Genomic DNA, 26202 nt, shown 5'->3' with positions numbered 1-26202 from the left:
GTGGGTAATAAAATGGGAAATGTGATTCTTTTTTCATATTGAATGTTTGAAGTATTGATTTCTTCTCTATAATTATTTATTCCTTAAAATTGACAGTCTAAATTGTGAATTATTGTAGTTATTGGTCCTGTCAATGAAATTTACTGAACTATTACTTATGATAGCCTGGGAAAAAGAGGAGTAAACCTTGTTCTTTGGGCCTTTTAGTCATATAAAATTAGCTGAATGAACTAATTAATTTGTTGTAGCAGCTGAACTCTGTTTAAAAGCCAAGGAATGGTTCAGGTAAGTCAGAACATGGAGCTTTTGGTTACTGAGAATAAAGTGAGTGCACTGTTCAGCTGAAGGGGAGCTGCCTGTGCTTCCAACACAAACCCAGAAGCCCAGTGGCTCATCTTGTGCAGTGTCCTGAGGGAATTCCCCTGCCCTGTGTCCCTGTGGGGCCCAGGAAAAGGCTGTGTCCCTGTGGGGCCCCAGGGGCTGAGGGAGGAGGTGTCCCTGTGCCCTGAAGGTCACCCAGCCCACCAGTGACAGCCAGAAATAGCAGTGGCCTCCTGGCACAGCTCCTCTGCTTTCCACTGCACTGGATGTGCCTGTTCCCTGCAATGCCTTCAACCACAAAAGCTTTTAGCCATGCTTGAGTCTTTCTGGATATAGAATAGTGCCAAAAAAAAAAAGTTTTCCACAGCCCTGTTTCTTCTGCTGGAGTATAAAAATAGCTGCCTTGCATGACCTTGTAGATTCTTTTTTACAGTAGCTCTGTAGAATTGGAATTCTTTATCAAGTATCTGCTTCCAGTTCTTCTTATCACTGAAGTGTGTTTGTTTATAGAACATTTACTAGATGTTTCTGCATGTAAACAGATTGAATTTCTAGAATTTTGGCTCTGGAATAAGCAGTGTTAGTGTTTGCATTGTCTTGGAAAATTCAGAATGGGATGTTGGGCAAGATAGTTAAATTTTCTTCTGTCTCTGGTGGATGCTGCATTAATGCCTCAAGTCCTTTAGCAGTGTTAGGGACCAAGGCTGAGTTTCCTGTGGAATTCCAGACTTTTATTGGCTTTGCTGATGGGTATCTCTGGGAGCACTCAATTCCAGCATCCTGGCTGTGCAGTTAGAAGCAGGAAGGATTTCAAGGCTGTATTGGATTGTACTGTAAACACAGGCAAGTTGAGCTGTTGTTTGAACACTCAATTTGGGTGTTTTACTGCATAATTAGGACTCATATGCCTTTCTTCCACACTGGGAAGTCAGGCTTCTTTCTGCTCAAAATTAATCTTAACTAAACCATAATAAACCTTTCTATGAAGGAAAGGTTGAGCTTTGTGGGAGACTGATTTTAAAATAAAATTTCCAATGTAATTAATTATTTTTACTGGGAGCTTTTTGTTCATTTCAGCATTTATGCATTCTTTAATGCTGATAATTTTTAGTATTTAGCCACATGTAATGCTTTTTTATTTCCAAAGTGAAGGTGTTCTGTTATTGCTGATGCAGTAGGATGTGGTGCAGTTTGGTGCCATTCATTTGGCTTTTTGTGCTGAATAAAGTGTTTAATGTGTCTTTAGTGCTCCACCACAACACTTAGAGAGACATTAATGAGTAAAAGTCAGCTTAAACTAGGATTTTTAATGACTTTTGTTATTTAGTTTAGCAGGGTGGCTAACTGTGCACACAGTCAAAAATAGATCTTTGGCAACAAACTGGTAATTATCAATAAAAACATGTACTTAGTGTTGGTTTCCTGGAAACCTATTCTGGATGTGATGCTTCAAACAAGTTCTGAAAATACAAACCAGCTCATGTGACTCTTAAAGAACAACTTCAGAAATGCAATTTTTTTGTTTTCCTTTTGATGTGCTGATATTTGAAAATTACAGAGCAGGGAACAAGCTTGTTATGACCATTTTTCTGTCTGAAGGGTGTTATTCTGGGTCTGGAGGTTTGTGTTTGTAATCCACAGGAGAAAGCAACATTAAACTAATATGGGAGCTGCATAATGTGAGGGTGACAAGAGCTCTGTGGGGATGCTGCTGCTGTCCCCAAAAGGGGTGCCACAAGTGGGCAGACATTCAGGTGAAGCTGCTCCTGGTGGGAAATCAGGAGGGAATTAAATCTCCAGGTATGTTAAATCTTGTGTGTAGTACAGCAGGAGCTCTCCCATGGGAATGCCAAGGTGTATCCCAAATGGAAAATGTTTGGCAGACTTAACCAGGAGCTGAGGAGGTGAATTCAATTCTGAATTTGCTGCTGTAATTATGCACAAATCATGATTCTTGCTGCTGCTGATCTTATCAACGTTGTGGTTGTGAAAAGCATCTTCTCTGAGATTTCAGCACTTCCTTAGCCAGGTGAATGTAGGACTGGAAGCAAAACCTCTGTTCCTTATGCCATGTTAGCCAGAAAGGGAGAGGAAGCTACTTCAGCTTTTATGGGGAAAGAGCTCTGAAGCCTGTTGTTTTGTTTTATTCCTTAATTACTGTTGTTTTACTTTGGTTCATTGGCAAGCTGTGTTCAGTTTATTTACCATGTTTTTATCAAAAATGAGTATGTTTCACACTTGTGTACTTGAGATACACCATTTGCCAACAGCAGAAAAGTCAAAATTGCTTCTGGTGCTGCTCTTCCCTCAGCTGCTGTTGGAGCATTGCAGCAGTAGAAAAACAAGTGTCTCTGGGTAACTTCATTATATAACTCAATTTTACCTTGTTCTTTTTCCCCAGTTCCTCCCTCCCTCTACTCCCTGGTCTGACTCTGCACAGAAATAACCATGTTTATTTGTTTAAGATGGTGCCCTGAGATGTTTTCTGTGAACTGTTCTGGATGTCACCAGCTGTCCTGCAGAGTTAATATTAGTTTTGGTGTCTTTGTCTTTATGTGGCCCCTCTGAGGGGGGGATCCTGAAATCTCTCTAGAGAGGATCACTTGGAGAAGTCCCTGGGTTTGGTCTGTCAGCCTTTTGCTCTCCAGCTGATTTACTGTAGTCACTCTCACTGGATGAGAAGCTTTCTTTTCAAAGCTGGTTTTCTTGGAGATGTTTTTTCCCTAGCTGGGGTGAAGCAGCTGCCTGGGCTCCTCTGTAATGAATGCTCTGCTTGTGTACCTTCATTGCTTTCCACTGGTGTTCATATTTGTGCTCTGCTCTCGTGATGCTCTGGGCTCTTCCTGCTGCTGAAGGAACAAAGGAAATCAGTCTGCCAAGTGCTCAGAACTTCATGGGGGGGGGCAAGGGGGAAGGCAGAATTTTTAATTTAGGAAAAAAGAAATCAGCCATTAAACTTAATTAATGCCCAATGTAAAACTGGGCAGCTGTTTGAGCAGTTTGAGCAGTTCCTTGAACTCCCAATGGACATTTTGTTGGGGGAGGATCCTGGGCAAGGAGTTTTCCTTCCCTTTTTTACTATCTAGAGCTGTAGAATTTTAATATGTACTAAAAGCCAAAGCTATTTGGAACAAAATCCCAATCTATTCCTGTTTGCAGATCTCCCAGCAATTGTTTAATGATGTTTTATTCATCATACTTCTGGATCTGAGCTGGTTTGGTGTACCATAGGGAAGCTCACCTGAAACCATCACACTCCATAAATGCTGATCCTGAGCCTCTGTCCCTCCTCACTATATAATAAAAACCCTTCCTTGAGATTAGATTTTAATATCAGTGCTAAGAACTTTTCAGGCAGCACAGTTCTACCTCCCTATTGATCTGGATATGCTTAAAATCTTTAATTCTAGATGGTTGGTAATTTGCAGGGTAAATTTCAAGAGTCTAGGAAAATGTTTGGCTGGGTATTCTAGGAGGGGTGGAGAAAAGCAGCTGCCTGCTGCCAGTCTTAGATCTCCCTGATCTGCCCTGCTTTTCCAGGCTTTGGATCTAGGAGCTGGAGCCTGGAAACTGAGCTCTTCCTTGGCAGTCAGAGGGCTGCAGGGCTCCCAGCAAACTGCAAATTCAGTTCCCTTTGGAGGTGAATCTGTTCAACCTACAGTAAGTCCGTTTTCCAGGGAGTAACACCTGTAACCTGTCTCTGGTTGGGAGCACATGCAGAGATGGAATTTTGCTGCTGCTGCAGGTTTCTGTTGCCTTTGCTGCTCCCTGCTTTGCAGGAAAAGTGCTTGAGCTGTGTCAGTCCACCTCAGGGGTGGGAAAACTCCTTTGCTGTTCATCACAAACATCACTCCTTGTGTCTACTTGTGTTTTTAAAAGCCTTGGCTGGGATGTGATCAAGATCTAATGGATTTCTGTGTTTTCCACATTTCTGTCTTGTCCAGCTCACACAACACCTCAGTAGTTTTGTGTCAACCAGGACCTGCTGTTACCCAGCCTGAGGGAGTTGTGCTCTTACTGCAGTCTGTGATGTCCTAAATGCCAAATCAGCAGCAATGCAGTGCAACTTCAAAAACCAGAGCTCATATTTGCTTTATGGCATTGTAATGGAGCTGATATTGAAAGCCATGAAGGGATTACCTAAATTTGGAATGAGGGCTCAGACAAAATTTGGTAAACACTTGTTTTTTTAAATTCTTAATGCAAATGTGAATTAAAATTGAAGATAATTTTGGTGAGTAGTTACACATGGATTATTCCCATGCTGTATGTGGAGGAACTAGGGCAGCATCAGTACAGTCTCTCATGGCAAATTTGTGATGGAGCTGAGCAGCAATGTGGGAGTGTTGATATCCAGTCCTATGCTAATCCTTGGAACAGTTTCTTCCTGTAAATTGTTGAGGCTCTGTGCATTGGTTAACTAATGTCAGTGAAGCACTGCCCAGAATTTCACGGTGTGTTATGTGCTGATTTAATTTCCAGTAACTGCTTTTGGCCTGCAGCTAGCCCTGCAGCTGCACTATTGTATCAGCTGATTGCCCTGGCCCAGATGGAGCTGTTGCTTTCTGCCAGGTCCAGAAGAAATCCATCTTTCTAATCTCAAAATTTTCTGGAGTACAACGAAAAAACCACATAGGCTGGAGTCAGTCAGGACCTCATTCTGCTTTATCAACATGAAATTCCTACTACCAAAAAACAGATAGTAAAATTAAGGAGTAGAGCCAGAGAATGAGAATGTGCTATAGGTTTCCATTTGTAAATTAGTACTGAGGGGAGCTGGTTGGATCAATTGCACAGAAATTCTGGTGCTGACTCTGGACTCAAGTTGTTCCCTGTTCCCTTCACCTCTCTGCTCTTTGCTCTTCTGGTCCTGTAGTTTAAAACAAAACAAAACTGTTCAACTTTCCTTGTTAGTAGCTATAAATACAAGCATGCCCTTTGTAGTTCTCACACCAGAAGTGAAGCAATTGTTATATGCCAGCTGGTTTTTTTTGTTGTTGTTGTTAAATGCTAGCATTAATAATAATTAATTGGATAATTACATAGAAATTTTTGTTCTGGCTCATGTCCATATGGATAGTATGGGCAGAAAATGCAGTGTGGAGTGGAACATACAAGCCATTAATCGTTTCAGTGAATACTTGTAAACAAGGTCAGCTCAGCAGGCCTCCTGGAAATCTCTTCTGAAATGTGATGCTGTCTTCATTATCCTTTTAGAGGGTGTTGGTGTAGGACCAGAACAGCAGCAGGGTTTCTCTGCCATGTGCTCTGACTGCATACAGTGAATTTTGGAGCACTGCTAGACCCAGAGATGAACATTAAAAAACCTTAGACCTGCAGTATTGTATTAGAGCTGTGTATTATTCTCATTTGAAAGCTGCTGTTCTGCCTGAATTTAGTCACAGTTATGCAGGCTAGCAAAAATCTTTTCAACTTGGTCTCTGGTTTAATATTTTATCTAATATCAAATGGGATGTTTCTGGTTTGGAATAATAAGAGTGTGTGGAAGGCTGGCAACCTTGGTATTTGAGTCACATGTTCTGAGAAATGCTAAATATTTTGGTTGGTGTTGTTCAATAGAACTAAAAATTATGAATTTTGTAGTTGTCAGACATGCAAGCCATGCCTGCTGGAGACCTGGGAATTGCCAAGTCTGGAGCACATGGAGCTCAGGCATGAAGCAGTGTGGTGGTGGCAGAAGTGCCTGGGGCTTAAAATGTCCCCTGGCCATGTGGGATTGATGTGGGAGAGGATGCTGGAGCTCTGGGATGGTGCTGGGACCTGTGCTGAAAATCCTTCCTGCTGGAGACCTGCCCAATGCCTTTGCCCTGAGGAAACCACTCTGTTATTAGCTCTCCTCTTCCTAATTATTCTCCCAAATGGAGATAAAAAATGAACTTAATGGCCTTAGCTGGAGTCCTGCATGGAAATTTGTCTTCTCCCAAGGGGATCAAGTCACTGGGAATGTGACTCCTATAGAAAGGCCTAAAAGAGGTCTGTGTTACCATGGGGTTTGAAAATAGAACTTCCTGAAATTCTCTAAGTGTTTTTCCAGCTGATGTGGCTTTCCAGAAGGATGACCTTCACCTTGAGAGGGATGGTTGAGTGCAGAGTCCAGGTGCCTTCAATGGGATTGTGCCTGTGCATATCTCCCTGGCTTGTTATGGGAAACACTTCCCTCACTCCTTTGGCCTGTTTAAATCACAGTGTGTGCTTTGAGACATGAGGCACTGGACAGAAATAGAATGTTCTTTGTTCTGGGCCAGGTGATCTGTGCTGCCTATCCCAGTGTTTCCAGTGAATAGCAGGAATGGATGTGCCAGAGCACTGAAGGCAGGGACTGTGCAGCCTCTTGGGTTATGTGGGATACTGTCCAGGGCAGCCAAGTGTTTGTTTGCAGGGTGGTTTTCCTAGCAGGCACCTGTTTATTGTGGCTGTTGTTAGAGAGGACCTCAGAGGACAAAGTGGGAAAGGACAGAGGGTTTGTTGTCCATGATGTGTTGATGCCAAAGAAGTTATACCTGGTATGCAGCAAGTGTTAATTTTGAGCAGCTGTCTTTAGGTGAGAATCAGTTCTGTGACCCACACTCTCAAAATACAGAATGGGCATGTTGTGCTGGTCACAAGGTTGGGCAAACCCTCCAGTGGAAGCTGGTGTAGGGAGGGACACAGGTGCCACGGGCTGCCCGAGGGTGGAACACACAGTCCATTTCCAGGGAGTGTTGGTGCCACTTGTTTGGAGCTCTGTGGTTGGAAACCCTGTTCTCAGCCTGCCTCCCTGCTCTCAGTGGATCAGCAGGGAACGTGTGAGTGACTTTTGGAATTCATCTCAAGGTCACATCTAAACACAGGAGAGCAAAAGGGAAGGACTGTGGTACATTCCCCCCTAGTCTAGGCAGGAGCAGAGTATCCTCTGCATGGCCTTTATACAGCGCTCCTGGGATTTGCTGAACAGGAGGGAATTAGGTAAAGTGCTCTAAATACTGGATAAAAGAAAATATTAGTTCTGGTTCTGTAACCAGCTCAAAAAAGCAGAGGATGAGATGGGCAGGACAACCAGGTACTTCTATTTTTGTTGGTGATTCTGTCCCTCTGCAAGAGAGGGAAGAGCAGCTGTTTTGACACCAGCAGACACTGAAATCCAGGAGCACTTTTGTGTCCTGGCTCCATTCCAGCTTGACAGGAAGCAAGATCCTCTGGTGGCAATTTAAGTTGAAGTTTTGGTTATTTTATACCACTGTAATGTGGCAGAGTGACTGGATGACAAAGAAATTGTCTTGATGACATTTGAGCTGTCTAATGATGAATAAAAAAATAAAAGCCTCGAGAAGAGGGTTTTCAAATCTTATGGGTCTTGATGAAAAGATTTTTTAAGAAAGGTTAACCATTAAATTCCTCTGGGAGAAAGGTTTATAACTTAAGAAATTATGCCAAGAGGGCTGTTGTTCTACCAAGTAACTTCTGGTGTGTTTTAGTTGCTGAATACAAAAAAAAGTCTGGAAAGGGAGGTTAGTTTTAGCTAATTATGGGGAATGTGGTTTTTAAATATGTTTTCAGGAACACTGATAATATTTAATTCACTAATGACTCAGTGATAGCATCTTGATTGGCTGCATTGCTAATTAAACATTTGTGACAATACTTGATTTTCTTTTTTTTGCTCAAGGCTCAAGCTCTCAGTGCAAAACTACTCTATAGGATTGAAATTGTGTTTTAAATAAAGGTTTGTAGCCTTCCATATTGCATTGTTGAGATAATGCCAAAACACAAAGGCAGGCAAACATCTGAATTTTGATTTGATGATCTCAGATTTCAGCTGGTCTCATGATTTTTTGGCAGTTGATTAATAAATCTGAACATGAGGGATTATTACTAATCCTTAGTGAAAAGGAGTAATAAGAGTATTATGAATAATTTCCAGGTATTTCTTACTCTGTTCAAGTTCATTGCACACTTTGCTGCTTTGGTGTCTAGCTCTCCTAATTAAAAATATGCTAAAAATAAAACAATTATATTCAAGTAAGGCCATGGTATATTTAAGTCTTACCATTTTTTTAATCCAACTCAGTGTGATACTGATGACAAATGAGAAAAAGCAGATCCTGAATTGGTGATGGATCATTTCCTGCAGTCTGTCTGTGGAGGTTTTGTATCCTAGCAGGTAGGGATGTACAATGGAATTCAGACACTCAAGGAATACAGAACAAGGGTTTTGTTCCAAAATCATGTAACCTGTCCTTGTTTTCAGTGTATTCCTGCAGTAGTTACTTGGGGGGTAGTCACAGAGCTGTATTGGGCATTTCTGCAGTTAATTTAATTTGTGTTGTTTGGTTTCAAGCCCAAAACAAAAAATAGACAGCGTTTGGATTTTTTTCCTTGGGTTCTGATCGTTTGTAGCTTCTGAAAATCCTTAGCTTGAGGAACAAAACTGGATGCACTTGAGTTTGGCAGGGTCTTTGGGACTGAGCAAATTCTCCTTAGCTTTCCCTTCAGAACTCTGTAGGGTTTAGGAGGCCAAGGAACCATTTTCCAGCTGACCTGGCGTGTACAGTGTCATTACTGTCAGGAAAGTTTGGTTCAGAGTGGAGCTCACTCCTGTGCCCTTGCAGAAATGGCCCTGGGAGCAGCCCTGGTTTCATTTTTCCGGCTGTATTTGCCATTTCCAGAGCTTATCCCCAAGTCATGGCTCACCTCTGACTCATTGTGCAGAGGTTCCCTGGAGCCCTGAGTTTTCCTGAGTCAAAACAACCCTGGGGTCCCATCTACAGCAGCACAAACTGTCAGTTGTGTAATGATTAACACATTGGGTCTGTGGCAAACTGAGGAATTATATATATTAAAAAAAAATCACCTTCATCATCACTGAGGGCAATAGGGTACCAGGACACAATGAATCATTGGGTTTGAGACAGATGTCCTAATATTATTATGGAAAATGAGTTGTGAATGAGTCAAGAGTTGTTTGGATGCTTGTCTCCCAGCTTTTAGGATACTATTTTTTAGATATTGCTTTTGTGGAATTGTTACAGGCAGGAACCTGAAAAGAGGGCTGAAACAGCCAGGAAAATGTGATGAGGTCCAAAATCTCTGCCAATGCCACCAGTACTGGACAGAGTAAAAAAGTTACAAACTCTTGAGATTTCTTGGAAATGTATTCCTTTGAAAGGAATGAAAACATCTTTGCCCAAAGATATTTAATACATGAAATTCTGGGATCATGATGCTGATACAAGGGGTCAATCTTCAGTGGAGTGACTTTGAAAAGCCTTTTATCTATCTTTTCTGCAACATATAAGCTTCCTTTCCCTATTCATTGTGTTAAAGAACACAGCTGATTAGAGACTATTTGTACCTCTTCTCATCAGTCTCTGGGCCTGCAGTACAGAAATAGGAGTATCCAAGATATCTTTTGGTCATAAATTCTAAAATTAAACCATGCAAACATTCTGCCTTTGTCTCTAATTCTTCACTTCACCTTATCCAGAGGTGGAAAAAGCTTCTCCATGACCAGCTGGCCTGTGTTTCTCTTCCTTGTTTTCCCTGGCACACTTGATTTCTGATTTTCCTCATTTGCTGTTCTCATTCACCACTGATGTCTCTCATTTCTCCTCCGTTGGAAGCTGCATTTCCCCAGTCACTGGTACAATGTCTTTGGCTTTGTGTAGCTATTAAATATATATATATATATATATATATATATATATATATATATATATATATATATATATATATATAGTGCTTGTATTTGGAGGATTTGATTTTTGATTCTTTTGTCATTAAAAAAATATTTTAAATTAATCCCTGTTGATGTGGCTTTGTAATTCAGTGTTTTTACACTAGATGTCAATCTACTTGCATGTGTGGAAGTTACTATTTTGTGCCTTCTAGATGTTTCTCTTAGCAACTCCCCTACAAAAATGCTGCTTTCCATCTGCTTTGCAGAAGAATCAATGCCAGGAGAAAAGGGATGAGTTGAAATATTGATTTCCTTTTGGTAGCTAATGTTGAACAGGACTTTTGGAAATAAGACAGCAGTTTTGGGGTTGTCAAATGTAATTAAAATCACTTCTTTCAGTGAAGCTGGTTGACAGCTTTAATGGAAAATGAAATTTCAGCCAGTGTAGAGAAACTTGATCCAGGTCTTATTTCTTAATCTTTGCCCCTCTTTTCAAACACCATTCTGGGACTGATTGAAATGAGATCTGAGTTTAAAAAAGCATTTCCCACCTTGCCATTGCAGACCCAGTGTTTCAATGAATTGTTTAGGAATAAATGGAATTAATTCCTGCTAGGAATGCAGAATTCAGTGAGGGATGTGGAAGTTTCTTGTCACAGAGCAGTTAATAGTTGTTATTAGTGGCTTTTTAATATATAACTCCACATTAAATTACCCTCTTCCCTTGTGTTACAGCTTCAGTTCTGTGATGTCTTCTGCTTCTTCTGAGAGCCCCCAGAATATAAAAACTTTTTCTTTTCCTAGTCAAGCAGTGTTTAAAATTTGTTTTAATTTGTATTTGTGGAAGATCAACCAAGATGTTTTATGTTATGCTGTATTCCTATACTTTATTATTTTTAAATTTTTTGGAGTGCATATCAGTGCCTTATTAATACAGTTTTCCAGGATTTTCTTTAATTAAAAATTCCAAACATCACTGAAGAACCAAGCTGGCTGGAACTCATTTGTCATTTGGAGAACTATATTATTTAGAAATCAGTTTAAAAAGGGAAAGAATATATTTAACATGGCAGTAAAACAGAGAAGCCATCATGTCTTAAAAGAAAGTTGCATAAGAATTTTAAATATGCAGAGGCTTGAAGAGTTTGTGCTTCTTCATCATGAAATTGATTTCTGATGAAGGGTGAGACAGGCCTGAATTTCTTTAACTCAATAACTTCAACTTTTTAGTTATTGGGAGTTTTTTAATTTCAAAATATTAAAAGGCTTTTTGGTGCCCAGTCCCCCTTGGTAGCTCAAAATGCTTTGAACTCCTGGAAAATATAAATTTCCAATTTAGGATTTTTGAAGGGTTTACTGAAGTCCTGGGGTTTTGACTGGAGGTTCCTGAAAAGTATATGGGAGAAGGTGACCTTTTCAGTTATACATCATTTATTTTGTGCGATTTGATAGGGCTGAATATCAGCTCAAGAGACATAAATTTGTGTGAAACAGCTGCTAAAAGTGGTGAATGCAAATAAAGTAATAATTAATGAAGAATAATTTGCTTTACAAAAAATCCTTTTGATGAGCTGGGATGATTTGTATTCTCTAGCCAGCAACAGTTTTTGTCTGAAAGAATTTTGCCATAAGGGAAGTGTTTTGCATTCCTTAGCAAACAATCTCTCCCAGGATTCACTGAAGTGCCCTGAAGAACTGTAAGTAATAAGTAATTGCTTGGTACCTGGAATTTTCTTTGAAACTGGATTTATTTTAAAAACATTTCAGGAAAGAATACAGTTTGAATCTTGCACAGTAACATCATAGAACAGATTTAGGTCCTCTTTATCACATTTTACATAAAAATCCCCAGCTTTGAGCTCTGTTGCTTTGTAGCAGCCTACAAAGTGATTTTTATAGAAGCACTGGAGTGGAAAGTGTACTCAGTTCCTCGATTCTCTTCCATGTGTGAGGATGGGGATCAAAAGGAAAGCTTGGTCCTTGTCACCTGTCACTTGGTGTCCCCCTCACACACAGGAGCTGTTCTGCCTCTCCCTCCTACAGACTCCTCAGCAACCAAGGCACCTCCTCAGGAAGTTTGGGGTGGTGCCCTCGTTCTCCTGCCAACCTGCTGGGTATCAGCTCTGCAGAGAAGGATCCTAATGGACACCAAGGTGTCCCTGACCAGCGGTGCTGTGGGGGCAGGAAGGCTCAAGGGACCTGGGATGCATTGGAAGAGCATTCCCAAAAGGTTGGAGGGGAATCCTGCCCCTCTGGCCAGCCCTGGGAGGCACAGCTGGAGTGTTGTGCCCAGTTGTGGGATCATCAGGACAGGAGGCAAGGGAGCTCCTGCAGCAGGGCCAGTGATGGCTGTGGAGATGAGGAAGGGCCTGGAGCATCTCTGTGCCCAGGAGAGGCTGAGGGAGCTGGGGCTGCTCAGCCTCCCGGGGAGCCCTCAGCCCTGGGTGTCCCTGGCTCTGTTCCAGGGGGCCCAGCCATGGCACAAGAGGAACAGGCAGGAACTGATTCCACCTGGACAGGAGGAAGAACTCCTTGGAACAGTTTGTCCAGAGAGGCTGTGGAATTTCCCTCTCTGGAGATGTTCCAGGATCAGCTGGACACAATCCTGTGTGTTCTGGGATGGTTGGACTGAGGCACTGTGGTCCCTTTTCACCTGACCCATCCTGGGATTCTAATTCTGCCAATGCTGATGCACATTTGGAGCATAAAACCAGTGGATGTGGAACTCAGGTGTTGTGGAGAGCTGTTGGTCTGCCTTGATCTGTGTAGATTTAGGCATGCTGGTCTTGTTCATACTCACTCTTTGCCACATTTAACTCTGCTCTAAACCACTTTAAGTAGGTTTCAGCTGTCCTTTTTGCAGAGTTCCTAGGTCAACATTGTGCCACCAAGCAGCAGAGTGCTGGGAATGTACAGCTGCCACTTAAGGTGTGCAGTGGACTCTAGAAATGGCAAGGTAGCCTTGATTTGTAAGGGTGATGAAGAGAGACAAAAATTTATTCCATTTATCCATAGAACTGAATGGGAAAGCTACTCCTTACTCTGAATTAAGTGCTCCCTGCACCCTCTTTGGTGTTTCTGCTTGAGCCTGGTGTTCAGCCAGGTTTCCATCAGTTGTGTGGCTGCTCTGTTTAAATGTGGCAGCTTTGAGCTGCTTATGGTTCATGTTAAAGCTGCAGCCGCACAACCATTTTTGTCCCATGTGCTCATGGTAAATGTAATTGTGTTAAAATTATACATGCAGATAAAGGCTGAATTGTTTATGCATAGTTTTCTGTTCTGGTAATTGGCTCTCCTTAGGGTTCTCCCTGTTTGTTTTCTGATTAATCTTGTAAGGGTTGTAAATATGTTTAGGTAGAATAAAGAGGTTTTATTTTCTGCCCTGTTGCTTCAGGGTTTGGTCAGTTGCTGTTTTCTGGTCACCTCAGCCATGTATCAGTTGTATACCTGGGAACAGTGTGTGTCATTTCCTAATAAAATCAGTGGTTTGTGTTTTGTGAAGGGTGGGGAATTGTCATCCTGTTACCAGTTCTTGGGAGCCATCCAGCACTTTGGATCTGTGAGTGCTGTGGGGTTTGGAGAGAATCTCGTTCTCTATCTCTAAATATAGGGAGAGGAGTCAAAGTTTCACTTAATCAGCACCCACAATTTGATTAGCTGGACAGGTTTTTCTCTGTTTTTATCCTTTTGCTGCTGCTGCAGGAGCAAGGCAAAGCAGGAGATATTAATATTTAATGAAATTTTCTGGATCTCAACCATAATTGTGTTGCTTTTTAGCTGGAGGTGTCGCTCCTTGAAGTTCCTGCTGGATTTCTTTGTCTGAGAAGCTCAGCCCAGATTTCTCAAGCTGATAGACTTAATCCTTGAGTTATAGTGCCAGTTGTTTGGGTGTATTTGTAGGGGATCAGACTCTTGGCTTAAAAATATTTACAAATTAATATACAGAGTAGAAAATTATTGTAGTGGTTAGGTTTCCTAGATGGTCACTGAGCTGCTTCTTAACATACACCTTGAAGATGAAGGACCCTTAAGAAATGGACCCATCAATACTTAGGAATTTTGGGGCTTTGTCTTCCAGTATTGGGAAAGGTAAGTCATTAGAAATGTCCAACAGTTAAAACTAGGGTGAAAAGAATGATTTAAAGCTAAAATTTAGAGCTAAATTTAAAGCTAAAATTTGAAGTTTTAGATGGAGTTTTACATAAGAGGGTTAAAAATTAAACAAATGTTGTAGTGTTTTTCTACATACTGGATCAATATATGGATAAATAAGCAAAATTAAGGTTGTTTCTATTGTGAAGTCAAAGGAGAATGAAGGAACAGAAGGATTTACATCACAATAGTAGATCATCTGTCAGTAATTGAATCATGAACTTGTTTCCATTGTTTCAGTAAACAAATAAATATGTAGGCAAGCCTGTGTTGTCCTCTACTAAATTTGAAGCCAAAATGGATGTTTTAATTAAATAAAAATCCTTTTTGCTGCTTTATGTTAGGGGAAAAGTTGTTCTCTGGTAGAGATGCATTTCTTTACTTGCAGGCACCTTTCTAATAACCCTTGTGCTCTTGGTCCTGTAGGAATGGAGCTGGAGAGCCAAGTTCCATGTGGGAATTCTGAGCTTGTAATGCAAGGTTCTGACTTTATTTGGTCCCCACAGTCCACACACAGAATTTCATACAAGCACAGGGAAGTAGCTGATGTAATTTGAATTATTTGTTTAATAATTTGTCAGATTCTGTGGCCAAATGCCCTTGATTGCAAAGGAAACTGATGCAGCAGCTCTGAATTAGGTTGGTTATGGCATTGTGTGTTTAATGCTTGGAACAGCATTACAGGTGTTCCCTGGCTAATGAATTCCTAGAAGTCCTTGTTGACTGGGTTCTGACAGCTGTTGACTTCTCAGTGCCAGGATTTCCAGTCTCCTGGAGGAGTTTGGTTTGCCTAAATAATTGAGTGTCTGTCCAAGAGGAAATGTTCTCTGGTGACTGGTATCCAAGAGTTTGAGGGATGGCTTGTTTGAAACTGAATGTCTTTGGAATTGGAAGCCTATATGTTGAGAGTATATTGTGTGGAGTTGTCACAGTCAAGATTAGCTTTTTATATATATTTTACTCTAGGTATAAATGCAAATTTGCCCTCAGTAGGATCTATTCACACAGTAGCAGCAGTTGTGCTGCTTCAGATGTCTTTGCATGTGTGTTTGCTGATGAAAATTCCAGCAGAATAAGCAACCACTCATTTCTCCAAACACAGGAGAAAGATTCAGCATGATGTAAGAAATGGGACTGACTTTGCACTCCTGTCTTAGTGCTGTGCTGAATGAAATGGCAATTATTCCTGCTTGTTGATGTTGTAAAGGATGAAATGATGTTTCTGTGCCTTTGGGAAGAGTTCCAGTGATTCTTCCTTTTGCTGGTACCCAGTCTGAGAGCCTGGAATGTGACTCACAGAGGTGATGCGCTCTTGAGCTCCTTCCTGATCTCAGTTTGGTGGTAAAATCTGTCATATCATCATAAATATTCATAAAACTGGGTCCTTATCTCAGAGTGGGAATTCCTGGAGGCTTTTAGTGCCTTTTTCTGGAGGCAGATCTATGGTCAAGCCACTCTCTTCGTCCCACACATGATCTGTCCTGAATTTCAGTGCAGCTGCTGTGAAGTTCATCTTTAACTGATATGATTTATATAGTGTTTGGACTGTTTTTTCTGGACAGCCAGGCAGCTTGTTTTTATAAAAAGCATGATGACATGAACTGTTCTGACATGAATTTTGTGAAATTATTTTTTCACAGCAGCTCCTCCAGTCATAGAGAGCTAATGTTTTGTGTAATTCCTCCTATAAATTATTACTTTTGTTGTTTTGCTTCAAAGGGCTTGGTGTTGCCAAAAACTGAAAACATCTTTTATTCTCTGTGGACATAAAAATGAGCAAAAGCAAAGAGCCTGAGCTTGCCTTTTGAGAGGTTTTATTCTAGGAATGCCTCTGTGTCTTCTGTGCAAGGGCTTCAGCTCCCTGCCTTTGGAAATCTGTAAGTGAAAGCACCAAGGAGCTTCAAGTTGACTGTGAAATGAGTTGAGGGCTTTTCTGAAATACTTGTATATAAATTTTAGTAAAATGAGCCACTAGTTAGATTTGTGGCTTTCAAGGGTGTTTTTTTTTTGTAGTTCTCAATTCATATCCCAACCCATGTGGCTCCTGCAGCAGCCAGATTCAATGGGAAAGCCATAGGAAGAACTTCAAAAAGGGGGAAGGGAAAAAAAGAAAATGGCATAAATTACAGAAAACAAATGAGATGTTTGATACTTCTTGACAGACTCTGAAGCTTGAAAGAAAAATAGAAAAAACCCAGGAAGATGGAGTTTAGGAACATATTTATGCTTTGCCAATAATTATCTTGTTACCAAGCATCTCACAAATTATAAAAACCTGCTGTATATTAAGGAATTATGAAGCATAAACAACAAAATAAAAATTTTCTGCAGGACAAGGTGCTTATAAATAGTTATTAACAAGACCTATTTGGGAATACTTGCACAGTATGATGTAGTCTTCCAAAGATGGTTTCTTTTGATTTTGATATTTTTCTTCTGTAGTCATAGTTCTTTGTTTAAATTTTGCAAAAGCAGACATCAAGTCCATCTCCCTGTCCCTAGTAAGTGTTGACTTTAGTAGATAGAAGATGCTGTTGACTTCAGTAGAAATAAGATGCTGCCTTTAGTGCAATACTGCTTTTATTCTGATTTTTTTTTGGAGTCTGAGGCTCTCACTACTGAAATCTTGTACTGTTAAGGGGCAGATTTAGAATGAGCAGGAAAATATCCAGACCCATGAGAAATGTAGGTGGAAAGATGAAGCCAGTTACTCTCAATTATAATTAAATCAGTCTGGTTTGGTTTTGGTACGTGTTAACTTCAAGTAGGAAGTTCCAGAGCCGCCTTGGGAAGGTGAGATTTTGGTATTTCCAATATGGCTTCATTTTGTAAGAAAAAAGATTCAAAGAATTCTATTTCTTGATTCATTCATTTTATCACTGTTGCAGATAAACAGGAGAATGTTTTTGGTAAATACTCTGAAAATTAAGTTTAATAAAAGCATGGTGTAATACAACACTGAACAGCAAGAACACATATCAGATCTCATTTCAGTACGCATTAAAAGCCTTGTTTAACAATTTTTTTACACAAAGAAACATTGAACTGGGATACTTCTTCATGCTCTGATAGCTTCCTTAAATAGCTGGGAGCTTTGTGTTTATTTTTCCTCAGTGAGTATATCCATAGTGACAGATCATGGACCCCAGGATGGGATTTGCCCTTGGCATGCTGTGGTGAAAAAGTCTTTTCTATCTAATTTTTTAATATTAATAGAAAGTATAAAGTCTAGCAATTAGAGACGTTGCAATGTAGACTTTGAGGAAATCAGGAAGCCTTGGCTGATTCTGTTTGGGTTTTATTTGATATCTCAGCTGATCTATCCAGCATCCCTCCTGTTGGAGCGGTTGGGATCAGGGCTTGAATGGCTTCATTAGGGTGATGTGTTTAATACCTGCCTGCAGAGAGTGAAAGGATAACTTCATGGTACTTGGAAAGCCAGAGAGAAATGGAGTTGAGATTAGATCAGCCAGAAATGGTATTTGGAATACAGGTGAAGTCATAAGAAAAACATGATAAAGGAGTAATATGTTGAAGAATGAAAGTTATTTTATTACTGTAGGTGGAATACAATTCCTTGGTATGTGAGTGAAAAGGGGTGTTTGCTTCCATGGGGTCCCTGAGGGACAGCCTGGCTCCTACCCTGGAGCCCCTCCTGCCTCAGGCTGTTGTGTCTGGAGCTTTACCTCAAGGCAGAGCAGACAGAGGGTCTTGGGGATATATGATGAAAACAATAAATAATACATATCCTGGTCCTTCCTGTGCTTTCCAGGGAATATTGTGTGTGCATCCTGTGGATGACAGGTGCAGTGTTCCCTGCCTTGTAAACACTCCCTGCTGGATGCGCCTCCCTGATCTGGTGTGCTGGAAATCACAAGGAGCACTTGTCAAATCAAGAGCAGAATCCCTGCAACACCCTTATGTTAATTTTTTGCTTTCTGCTTGTTGGAGCTATATCTGTAATACCAAAAAAATAGAGCATTACGAAAGTAAGTCTTGATAAAGCTCAAATTTTCTCAGCTTATAAATTTTAAGCAGACTATTAGCTAGTGGAATCCATTTGTGCTCTCTAATATTATGTATTTAAAACATTTTCTTGTTGCTCTTATGTTCTGAAAAGTCTACTATGTTACATCACAGTTGCTTTAAAAAAAGCAGTTGGAGATGGGAGGTTAAAAGGTGGGGGTGTAACTGCTTCCTTGGAAAGTGCAATTTGAATTAACAAATTAGATCACATAGTGTAAAATTGGGGAAAAAATAGAGCTGAGCTGGCTGAATGCTTGAAAAAAAAATATTCAAAACTCTTTTGCAAACTGAGGATAAAAAGAAACCCAAAGTTCTTAGTTGTAGGCCAACCTTGTTAGCTTGTGAAATGTTCCAACGGAGGCATTCTAGGAAAAGATAAATTTATGCGCTGAGCATGTTAAATATTGGCCCTCAGACTTGCTCAGAGCTCTACAGGAGGATGCTTTAAAAGTGTTGGTGCCTTCCTTTAAGACATTTATAATTGGAAATGGCAACTTCTCTGTGAGCCTTCTAACTCTTTTATTTTTTCAGTCCTTAAACTATGCAAAGAGATTTGTAAGGTAAGGGGGAGTTTTGGGGAAAATAGAATCCCAGTGGTGCTTGAAGAAATTCACTCCAATTTGGCCTGGCATTATTTTTAGTTCTTGCATAATAATGAATTATTCTTCAGTGTAAGTGTCTTCTGTGAGGAGCTGCAGCAAGAGTGGAACTGTGGGTGTTGTTCCTCATGGCTTTTGTGTGTGGCTGAGCCTTGGGACTACACAACAGGGAAGTGTTGTCTTTCAGATTCCTGACTGTGTTGGTCAGCTGGACTCTTGGATTTCTGCCAGGCTGTGTAAGGACATGGGCTTGAAGTAAAGCTGAGCTGGTCAAGTGTGGTGATTCATTCTGGCTCTGAAATGGCCACTGTAAGGGTTTAATTAACATTTTGATGGGTAAAATTGGTCAGAGGCTGAAGTCCTTTAGTCCTTGTTCAGTCTTATGTGGGTGATGGGTGCTGAGCATTAGAAAGAGCTTTTCTTTTGTTGGTGCCCTAACAGCAGCAGTTGCTCCTCATTTAAGCTTCCTGTGGCCTTGACTTTAATAGCTGTGGAGTGCAGAGAACCTTGAGTGGGTTCTGTGCAGTGGGTGGGGTTAGCCAAGATTCCCAGTCTGCCTGGGGAGCCAAGGTCCCTGTAGGGGCAGACAGATTCCAGGGAGAAAACACAATGGGCCTTTTGGCTGCTGCTGGCTTCCTGGGATGTTTACTGCTCTGAGAGACAGGACACAAGCTTAACTGGAAATTCCCTTTGTCTCCTGCTTTTCTGTAGGTCAGTGTGGACATAAAAGCTTTGTTTGAGTTACTGGAATGGCTGAATTTGGGTTTACTTTTCACTCACTTCTTTACTTTGGAACAAATGACTGCAGTGTTGCTGAGATTTTTCTGATAAGATCTCTGAAAGAAGCCAAAAGTGACTTGCCTAACATGGCCTAAACAAAGAGGTATGCTGATAAGTTTTAATAAAAATATACTTATGATCTCATGTTGAAATGATTAAATCCTCCTTGAAGGTTACCAAGATGATTAACAGGAAAATGCACAACAGATCTTGGCATTGTATATGACAAAACCAGAACAACTCCAGGCTTTGTTTCTATCATTGTGGGATAATTCCTCCTCTTTAAAGTAATAGGTGAGGACATTTAACATAGATCAGATACACTGTCTGAGTGGATTTGAGGTACATAGAGACAAATTCTCCCCTGATACAAACTGGCCATGGTCACTTCTACATTAAAAAAGCCTTGCCAATACCATACAGAATGATGATTAATGCATAAGTCACTCTTCTCAAGTTTATAAATAGAAATTCACCATCAAAATGTGTATTTGAGGCTTACTCAGGGCTGTGTCCCACAATATCTGTAAAATCTCAGATCCTGCTAATCTGCCCTTGCTGTTGACATCCTTTCCAATATACCTCGAGGAAAAGCTCATTGTGCATTCCCAAGGGAAATGCTGCCCCTGAGTGCAGCAAGGAAGGAAGAAATATAAACAAATTAACAACATTCATCTGACAGCTGTGTTTAAAAACAGAGTCAAACACCAGTTTTGATTAACTACCTTTCTCTCCTTCCTCAAACACTTCCAGACCTTGTGTTGAATCCCCGATGGGCTGAGGCATTCCTGCAGTTGGGATGCACGGAGCAGCCAGGCTCCCACACAGCTCCAGGCTGCTGCTCTATTCTGGGCCTCCATGCCCACGCCTCAGCAGGTCCCTTCATTTCCAGCCACCCACTGCTTGGTCTGCATCCTTCAATCCTGCTGCTTCTGCTTCCTTTCATCCTCTGGAGTAACCCCTCACCTGGCTTGCATGTGCTGGGCTCTGGTGGGGCCATCCTAATAATGGGGTTAAAATTCCCCTCCCTTGCATTTAGCCTAGTTCTCAAATCCCATTGTTCCCAACACATTTCTTTGCCAGGGTTTTTATTCTTCCTGCTACTTTTTCACAGCAAGAAACCCTGACAATTTTCTTTACAGTTACCTATTTTCCTGGCAGGAGGAGCAGAGGTGTATGGACAATAGGAATGGCTCTGCAGTAAGCTGAGGAGGGAAAGGTGGGAGGTGTCTTTATGCAGAGGAATTTTTGGGTTTATAAAAACAAATGTTCCTGGCCCTAAACATTACAGAGCAAAGCTTGAAAACCGTGGCTGAAGTTCTTTCCAAAATCTCAGAAGCCAGATAGTCATGAGAGAGAGAGAATTCCACATTTCTTCTGCAAACATTGAAATATCAGGATTTATGAAAATTGGACAGTGCTGTTGCAGAAGGCAAAAAGAAATTGGAGGGATTTTATAAATATTTGCAAGCCTGATATGTGCTGTCATATGATCTTCAAAAAGTAACATTCTCTGCAGTATTTATCCTAAACAAAGGGAAATAAAGTGTAAACAAGCCAGTGCCATTATTTTCTCTTCCTCTAAATAAAAACACAGGTTTCTCCTGTTCTGCTTAAGTGACACTGGGCTTGAGGTGAAGAGAGAGGAACATATTCTTAACCTGTGCCTAGCTCCTTATGTATTAATGCTGGAGGGCATTTCCAGGTCCTCTTCTATCTGCAGATTTCTCCAGTATCAGGACAAATGTTTGTCTTTTTGCATATAAAAAGAAACTATTGCAGGAATAGTTTTCATATCGTAAAGAAATACTTCAGAGAATAATGCCAAGCAAGCTGTGTATTTTGGAGAGTTCTGTTTTGTAGCAGAGATTGGAGTTAAAAAATAAATATTGTTCAGGAAATCAGGAAGTTACTCTGTTATTGTAATATTTCAAGCACAGTGCATTTTAGGGCTGTGCCAGTGTTATTAATTATTATGATTATTAATGATGGTGCTTAGTGCTGTGCTTTAGTTGACAAGATGGTGTTTGGTCAAAGGTTGGAATCTGTCTGGGAGGTCTTTTCCAGCCTTGGGTTCTGTGATTATTCTGTGTTACAGAGATGTAACTCCTTGAACAACCTTTCCAGGGATCTCTCTAGATACCTGGCCAGGCTCCATTCTGCCAAGCTGACAGGTAGGAGTGTTTTCCTGCTTGGAATGCTGTGCCAGCTAGGCTGTTTCCACAAGGATATGAACTGGGATGGTGAAAACCCAGGTCTTTAGATGTTTTTTCCAAGAACACGTGGAGTGGGAAGGGCTCTGTTGCCTGGGTGTCAAGACAGTGTCTATTAGCAAGGTTTGTTATAGTTAATGAAAGGAGAGAAGGGAAGGAGTGATAGATCAAATTGTTCTAAGCTCCTAGGAGTATCCCTCATGAACATGGGGATTGGGAAGCTGTGTGGTTTGGTTGGGAAGCTGTTTCAGGAGCACTGGCTTCTCCCCTGGACAGGGAGGTTGTGTAACTCAGAAATCCATGGTGAACTCAGTGGCATCAGAGCATGGCCAAGAGCAACTTCATTGACAGGCAGTGCTTGGGCTGGGGAGGAGCTGTTTACAAGGGAATGGAGAGACAGGACAAGGGGAAATGGCTTCAAAGTGACAGAAGGCAGGGTTGGGTGGGGAGGGGTGGGGAGGTCCTGGCACTGGTTGCCCAGAGAGGCTGTGGCAGCCCCATCCCTGGCAGTGTGCAAGGCCAGGTTGGATGGGGCTTGGAGCAACCTGGGATTATGGAAGGTGTCCCTGCCCATGGCAGGGGTGGCACTGGGTGGGTTTTAAGGTCCCTCCCAGCCCAAATCATTCCATGTAGTTAAACATGGTCAGAAATGGCTATTTAAAGGTTAGCTCTTGTTCTGGATTCATTTGAGCAGTCATTTTGGGAATGAATCCTTTAAAACAAGAGTAACCTGTGTGATGTCTTCTCAGCAATGTCCTCGATTGCTTCAGATGAGTGAGGGGGAGGGAGTCTTTGCACTCCTGAGAAGTGGGAAGGAGCAGTGAATTTTAACATGGATGCTATAAATGACAAGCTAAGATTCCAAATGCAAGTAATTGTAGCTCATGTATACACACATGAAGAGATCTGAGGTGAATGGGAATTGAACAGGCTGAGGAGAAGAGTTCAGAACCTTTTCTTCACTGTTGAAGGAAATAAATACCCCTGGTAGTGATGAGATTGGAGATGACATTAAACTTCTAGGAAATACGGATTTTCTGCTTTCTTAGCTTGTGAAAAATGTGCTTCTTCACATTGCTGGTGACTGGGCTGTCACTTGAGCAGAGAGAGGGAGATGGGTCAGAAAAGTCCCCTCAATGCAGAGCTGAGCCCCAAAGTCATGTAATTCCCAGATATTGCCTCCTCCCCTCTCTGCTGCATTAAATAAGAAATAAACACACATCCTGTAAAGAGTTTCCATGGAGCTGAGTTGCTCTAACTGGATTTTTGTAATTTGTGCTTCATCCTTATTCATGTGAAGGAGGATTTGTGGAGCTGAGAGTGGATTGTTTACTCTGGTCAGAGTTTGTAGGTATTTCTTCACCCAGCAAAATTTGGGACTTGGAAGCGCCCAGGGATAAATTTTTGTTGTGAAGGCTGGCCAAGGAATATGTTCCTTTTGGATTTTTCCAGGATAAGCTCACCTTCAAAACAGGAAGACAAAAGGAAATAGTGAACAAACTATCACATTACTTAAAAAGCAATTTCTACTATTTTCAGGAGATTAATTCAGTATTCCAAATACATGTTCTTTCTTCTCACTCAAGGACATCCAACTGTTAGAGACTTTCCTGGTAAATAAACAAGAAACATTTTCAGGTTTTTTTCTGAATATGAAACAAAAGGGACTGGTCTGTCCTTAGGCTTGTTTCCTTCTGTTGAAATATCCCCTCTGTCTTGAGACTTCCAGCAGAACTGAGAAGTTGTGTTCTCCTGTTTTACTCCTGGACTCTTTATTCCTATGATATATTCCTTACTGGAAAGGCTTCATCTAAGACAGGAAGGGAGGTTGTTCATAACATGCAGCAAAGAACAAGAGGTGTGAGGAAGTGAGAGCATCTGACAGGTATTTTAATTTCTCTGTGCTAAAATAAAGAAAGTCACACGTGGAACATGAGATTCCTGGTTGCTGTTTTGTAGGAAATTTTTCATACAGAGGCTCTGTTTTATTGTTGAAGTTACATTGAATGCAAGTTTAGAACTGGCTGTGCCAGTGATGAGACCCATCTGTGAGAGACTAACATGATTCATGGGAAAATTATTTGTCTCTGGTAACTGGTGAAGCCCCTTGAAGTTTTGCAGCATTTTCTGGTGTCAAGAGCTGCTTTTTCAAAAATCTTGCATGTAGGTCCTCTAGCAAGGTGTGTTTCTGTATCTCAGGTGTGATACACTGATTTACTGGCTCAAGGTAAGTAATTTATGTCCATGATTCTCATTATAAAGACTTCAAAATTAGGTCTCACTGCTAGAATATTGCAGTTTACAATGCTTAGTGGGATTCTGCAATGGATTAATTAGCATAACTCTTAATAAGGGAACTATTGTTTTCAAATTAGAGTAAGGTGAATATTTCTTTTTATTAGCAATCAGCTAAGTGTCTATACTAACTTCTAAAAATCATTTGTGTGGAAGTATATTTCTTCTTCAATATGGTACAATAAAATACTTTTCTCTCTTCTACTTCTGGGAGTTTAGCACAACCAAAAATACTGACCAAGTAAGTGTTTTTTGTAAATGAACCTCTGTGTAAGCACTCACCTGCTGCATTTCCAGTGTTTGGATATCCAGTCATCCAGTATAACATTCAGTATTTATTACAAATCAGTATTGCTCTGACATAATTGATGTTTTTTTGCTGGTTTTGAACTCATTCCTTTCCAGTTCCCTTGTTTTTAGTTACCAGCAAGGAGCAAAGTGAGTGTTGGGATTCAGTTATCTTTTCAGTTATCAGTGGTTTGTAGGTCCTTGCTAAAAGCACAGTATTGACTCTGCAAAGGTAATTATAGGAATACTATTAATAGTGTTTAGAAGGGATCATTGCTGTAAATCTGTTCTAGCCTTTTTATCAGCTGTGGTTTTGTGTAATATTCTGTAAATGCCCTGGAAACGCTGATACCTTTAAAGAGTTTGGTTTGCTTTTAAAGAGAAAGGGAGGGGAAACAGAGAAGAACAGATTTGGGGTAATTTTCTTATTGAAAGATGCTTTTTATGGCTCTTAGAAAAGTAAAAGTGAGTGAAGGCATGACAGAGAATAACCCTCACATGTGCAGTTCCTTATCTGCCAACTCTCTCTTATTTTTCCTGCAGGAAATCCTGGCTGAGCAAAGTTGGAAGCCCAAGTTCCCGCATCGATAAAACAAATTTTTCCAATGAAAAGGAGATCTCCAAGCTTGACTTCTCGGATTTCAACACTAGATACTAACAGGAGGGCACTTCACTAAGCACAAAACTGACATTTCTGCTGCATGATATTTTATGTGCCTCCATCAAATGTTACAAGAGCATTGGGATGCTTTTCTGTAGTAGGGATAAACATAAATGCTCCCTGTTCCCACCAAGTAAGAATTCCTGTTGCTGTGTCAGACATCTTGCACCATGAATGTCAACATTTAGTGTCTAAAATGCCAATATCTAATTTATTGCAGCTTTGAAAGACAGATAAAAGCTTAGAAGTGCTGGTGATTATTTGTGCACAATGAGACTTGTTACATACAAACAGATGGCACCTAATCTTTACACTGTGAGTCATATTTAGATGAAAAATTAAAAATTTATGTTCCACTGTTTGTAATCTCACCAAAAATACATAACTACAGAACTGGAACACTTCAGAGCTCTCTGTAACATGCCTGTTATAGACCAGGCTCTATGTGACAATTAATAAGGTTGTAGTGGTAAATTAAAATAAATATGTTGTTTCAAACTAGGATTATCTAACCAGCTCTGGTTTAAAATTCTCCATAAAATAATTCAGATAAATCTTGTTCCAAGGTGATGAAATGTGTGTTTTTTCCTTGTCTATCTGTAGCTTGCATCCATGCTGATTATAAAGGATGTTTTAATCTCTTTGCTTTTTTAATGTTCTTACTAAAATTGAAGATTTAAGTGATTTTCCATATGGGTGTGTTTGCTCCTGAGTTAAGACTGTATGGTGGAACCTGCACCCACATCCATCATCTGAAGTCCATAGAAGTTCTAATAAATCCTGGATAAGTCTGATCCATTGTGGATGCAGTTCCTGTATCCAGTGCTGTCTCCACAGGCACCCTGGAGTTAGTCAGGACTGGATCAGTCCTGGATCCTCACTCCTGCAGTGCTTGTGGGTCACGATTAGAACATTCAGGGAGACTTCATGAGGATATTGAAGCTGGTGTTCCACTGGCTGCCCTGTCCCCCTTCCTGGGGCAGGTGGTGTCAGTTTGGGCAGCTGCACCAAGTCTGCAGCTCATGGTTTGAATTTCAGGAAGGACATTTCCTCACTTAAGCACTGCACTTCTCTATCAGTGCATGTGTACTTAGAAAGGTATTTCTGCTTGCCACTAGGTTGATTTTTCTTTGGACCTTTGTGTTAAGCAGTAAAATCTCCTTTCTAGAATTTGCAGAAGCTGCTTATGAA

The 26202-nt window shown here is 40.8% G+C and overlaps 1 protein-coding gene across 1 annotated transcript in view; it reads left to right on the top strand.

Moving 5' to 3' along the window:
* ACYP2 (acylphosphatase 2) overlaps positions 1 to 25699 on the top strand; it is a 32794-nt gene extending 7095 nt beyond the window's left edge. The window contains exon 4 of the mRNA XM_058020232.1: positions 24894 to 25699. Within this exon, the coding sequence (XP_057876215.1) occupies positions 24894 to 25008 (115 nt within the window). The 3' untranslated portion in view covers positions 25009 to 25699. The remainder of the gene's footprint in view (positions 1 to 24893) is intronic.
* Positions 25700 to 26202: the final 503 nt, after the last annotated feature.

This window comes from Melospiza georgiana, chromosome 3, assembly GCF_028018845.1.
Source record: "Melospiza georgiana isolate bMelGeo1 chromosome 3, bMelGeo1.pri, whole genome shotgun sequence".
In the NCBI taxonomy this organism is placed as follows: domain Eukaryota; kingdom Metazoa; phylum Chordata; class Aves; order Passeriformes; family Passerellidae; genus Melospiza; species Melospiza georgiana.
Note: the sequence above shows the minus strand (reverse complement) of the source record. Positions and strands in the feature narration are given on the sequence as shown.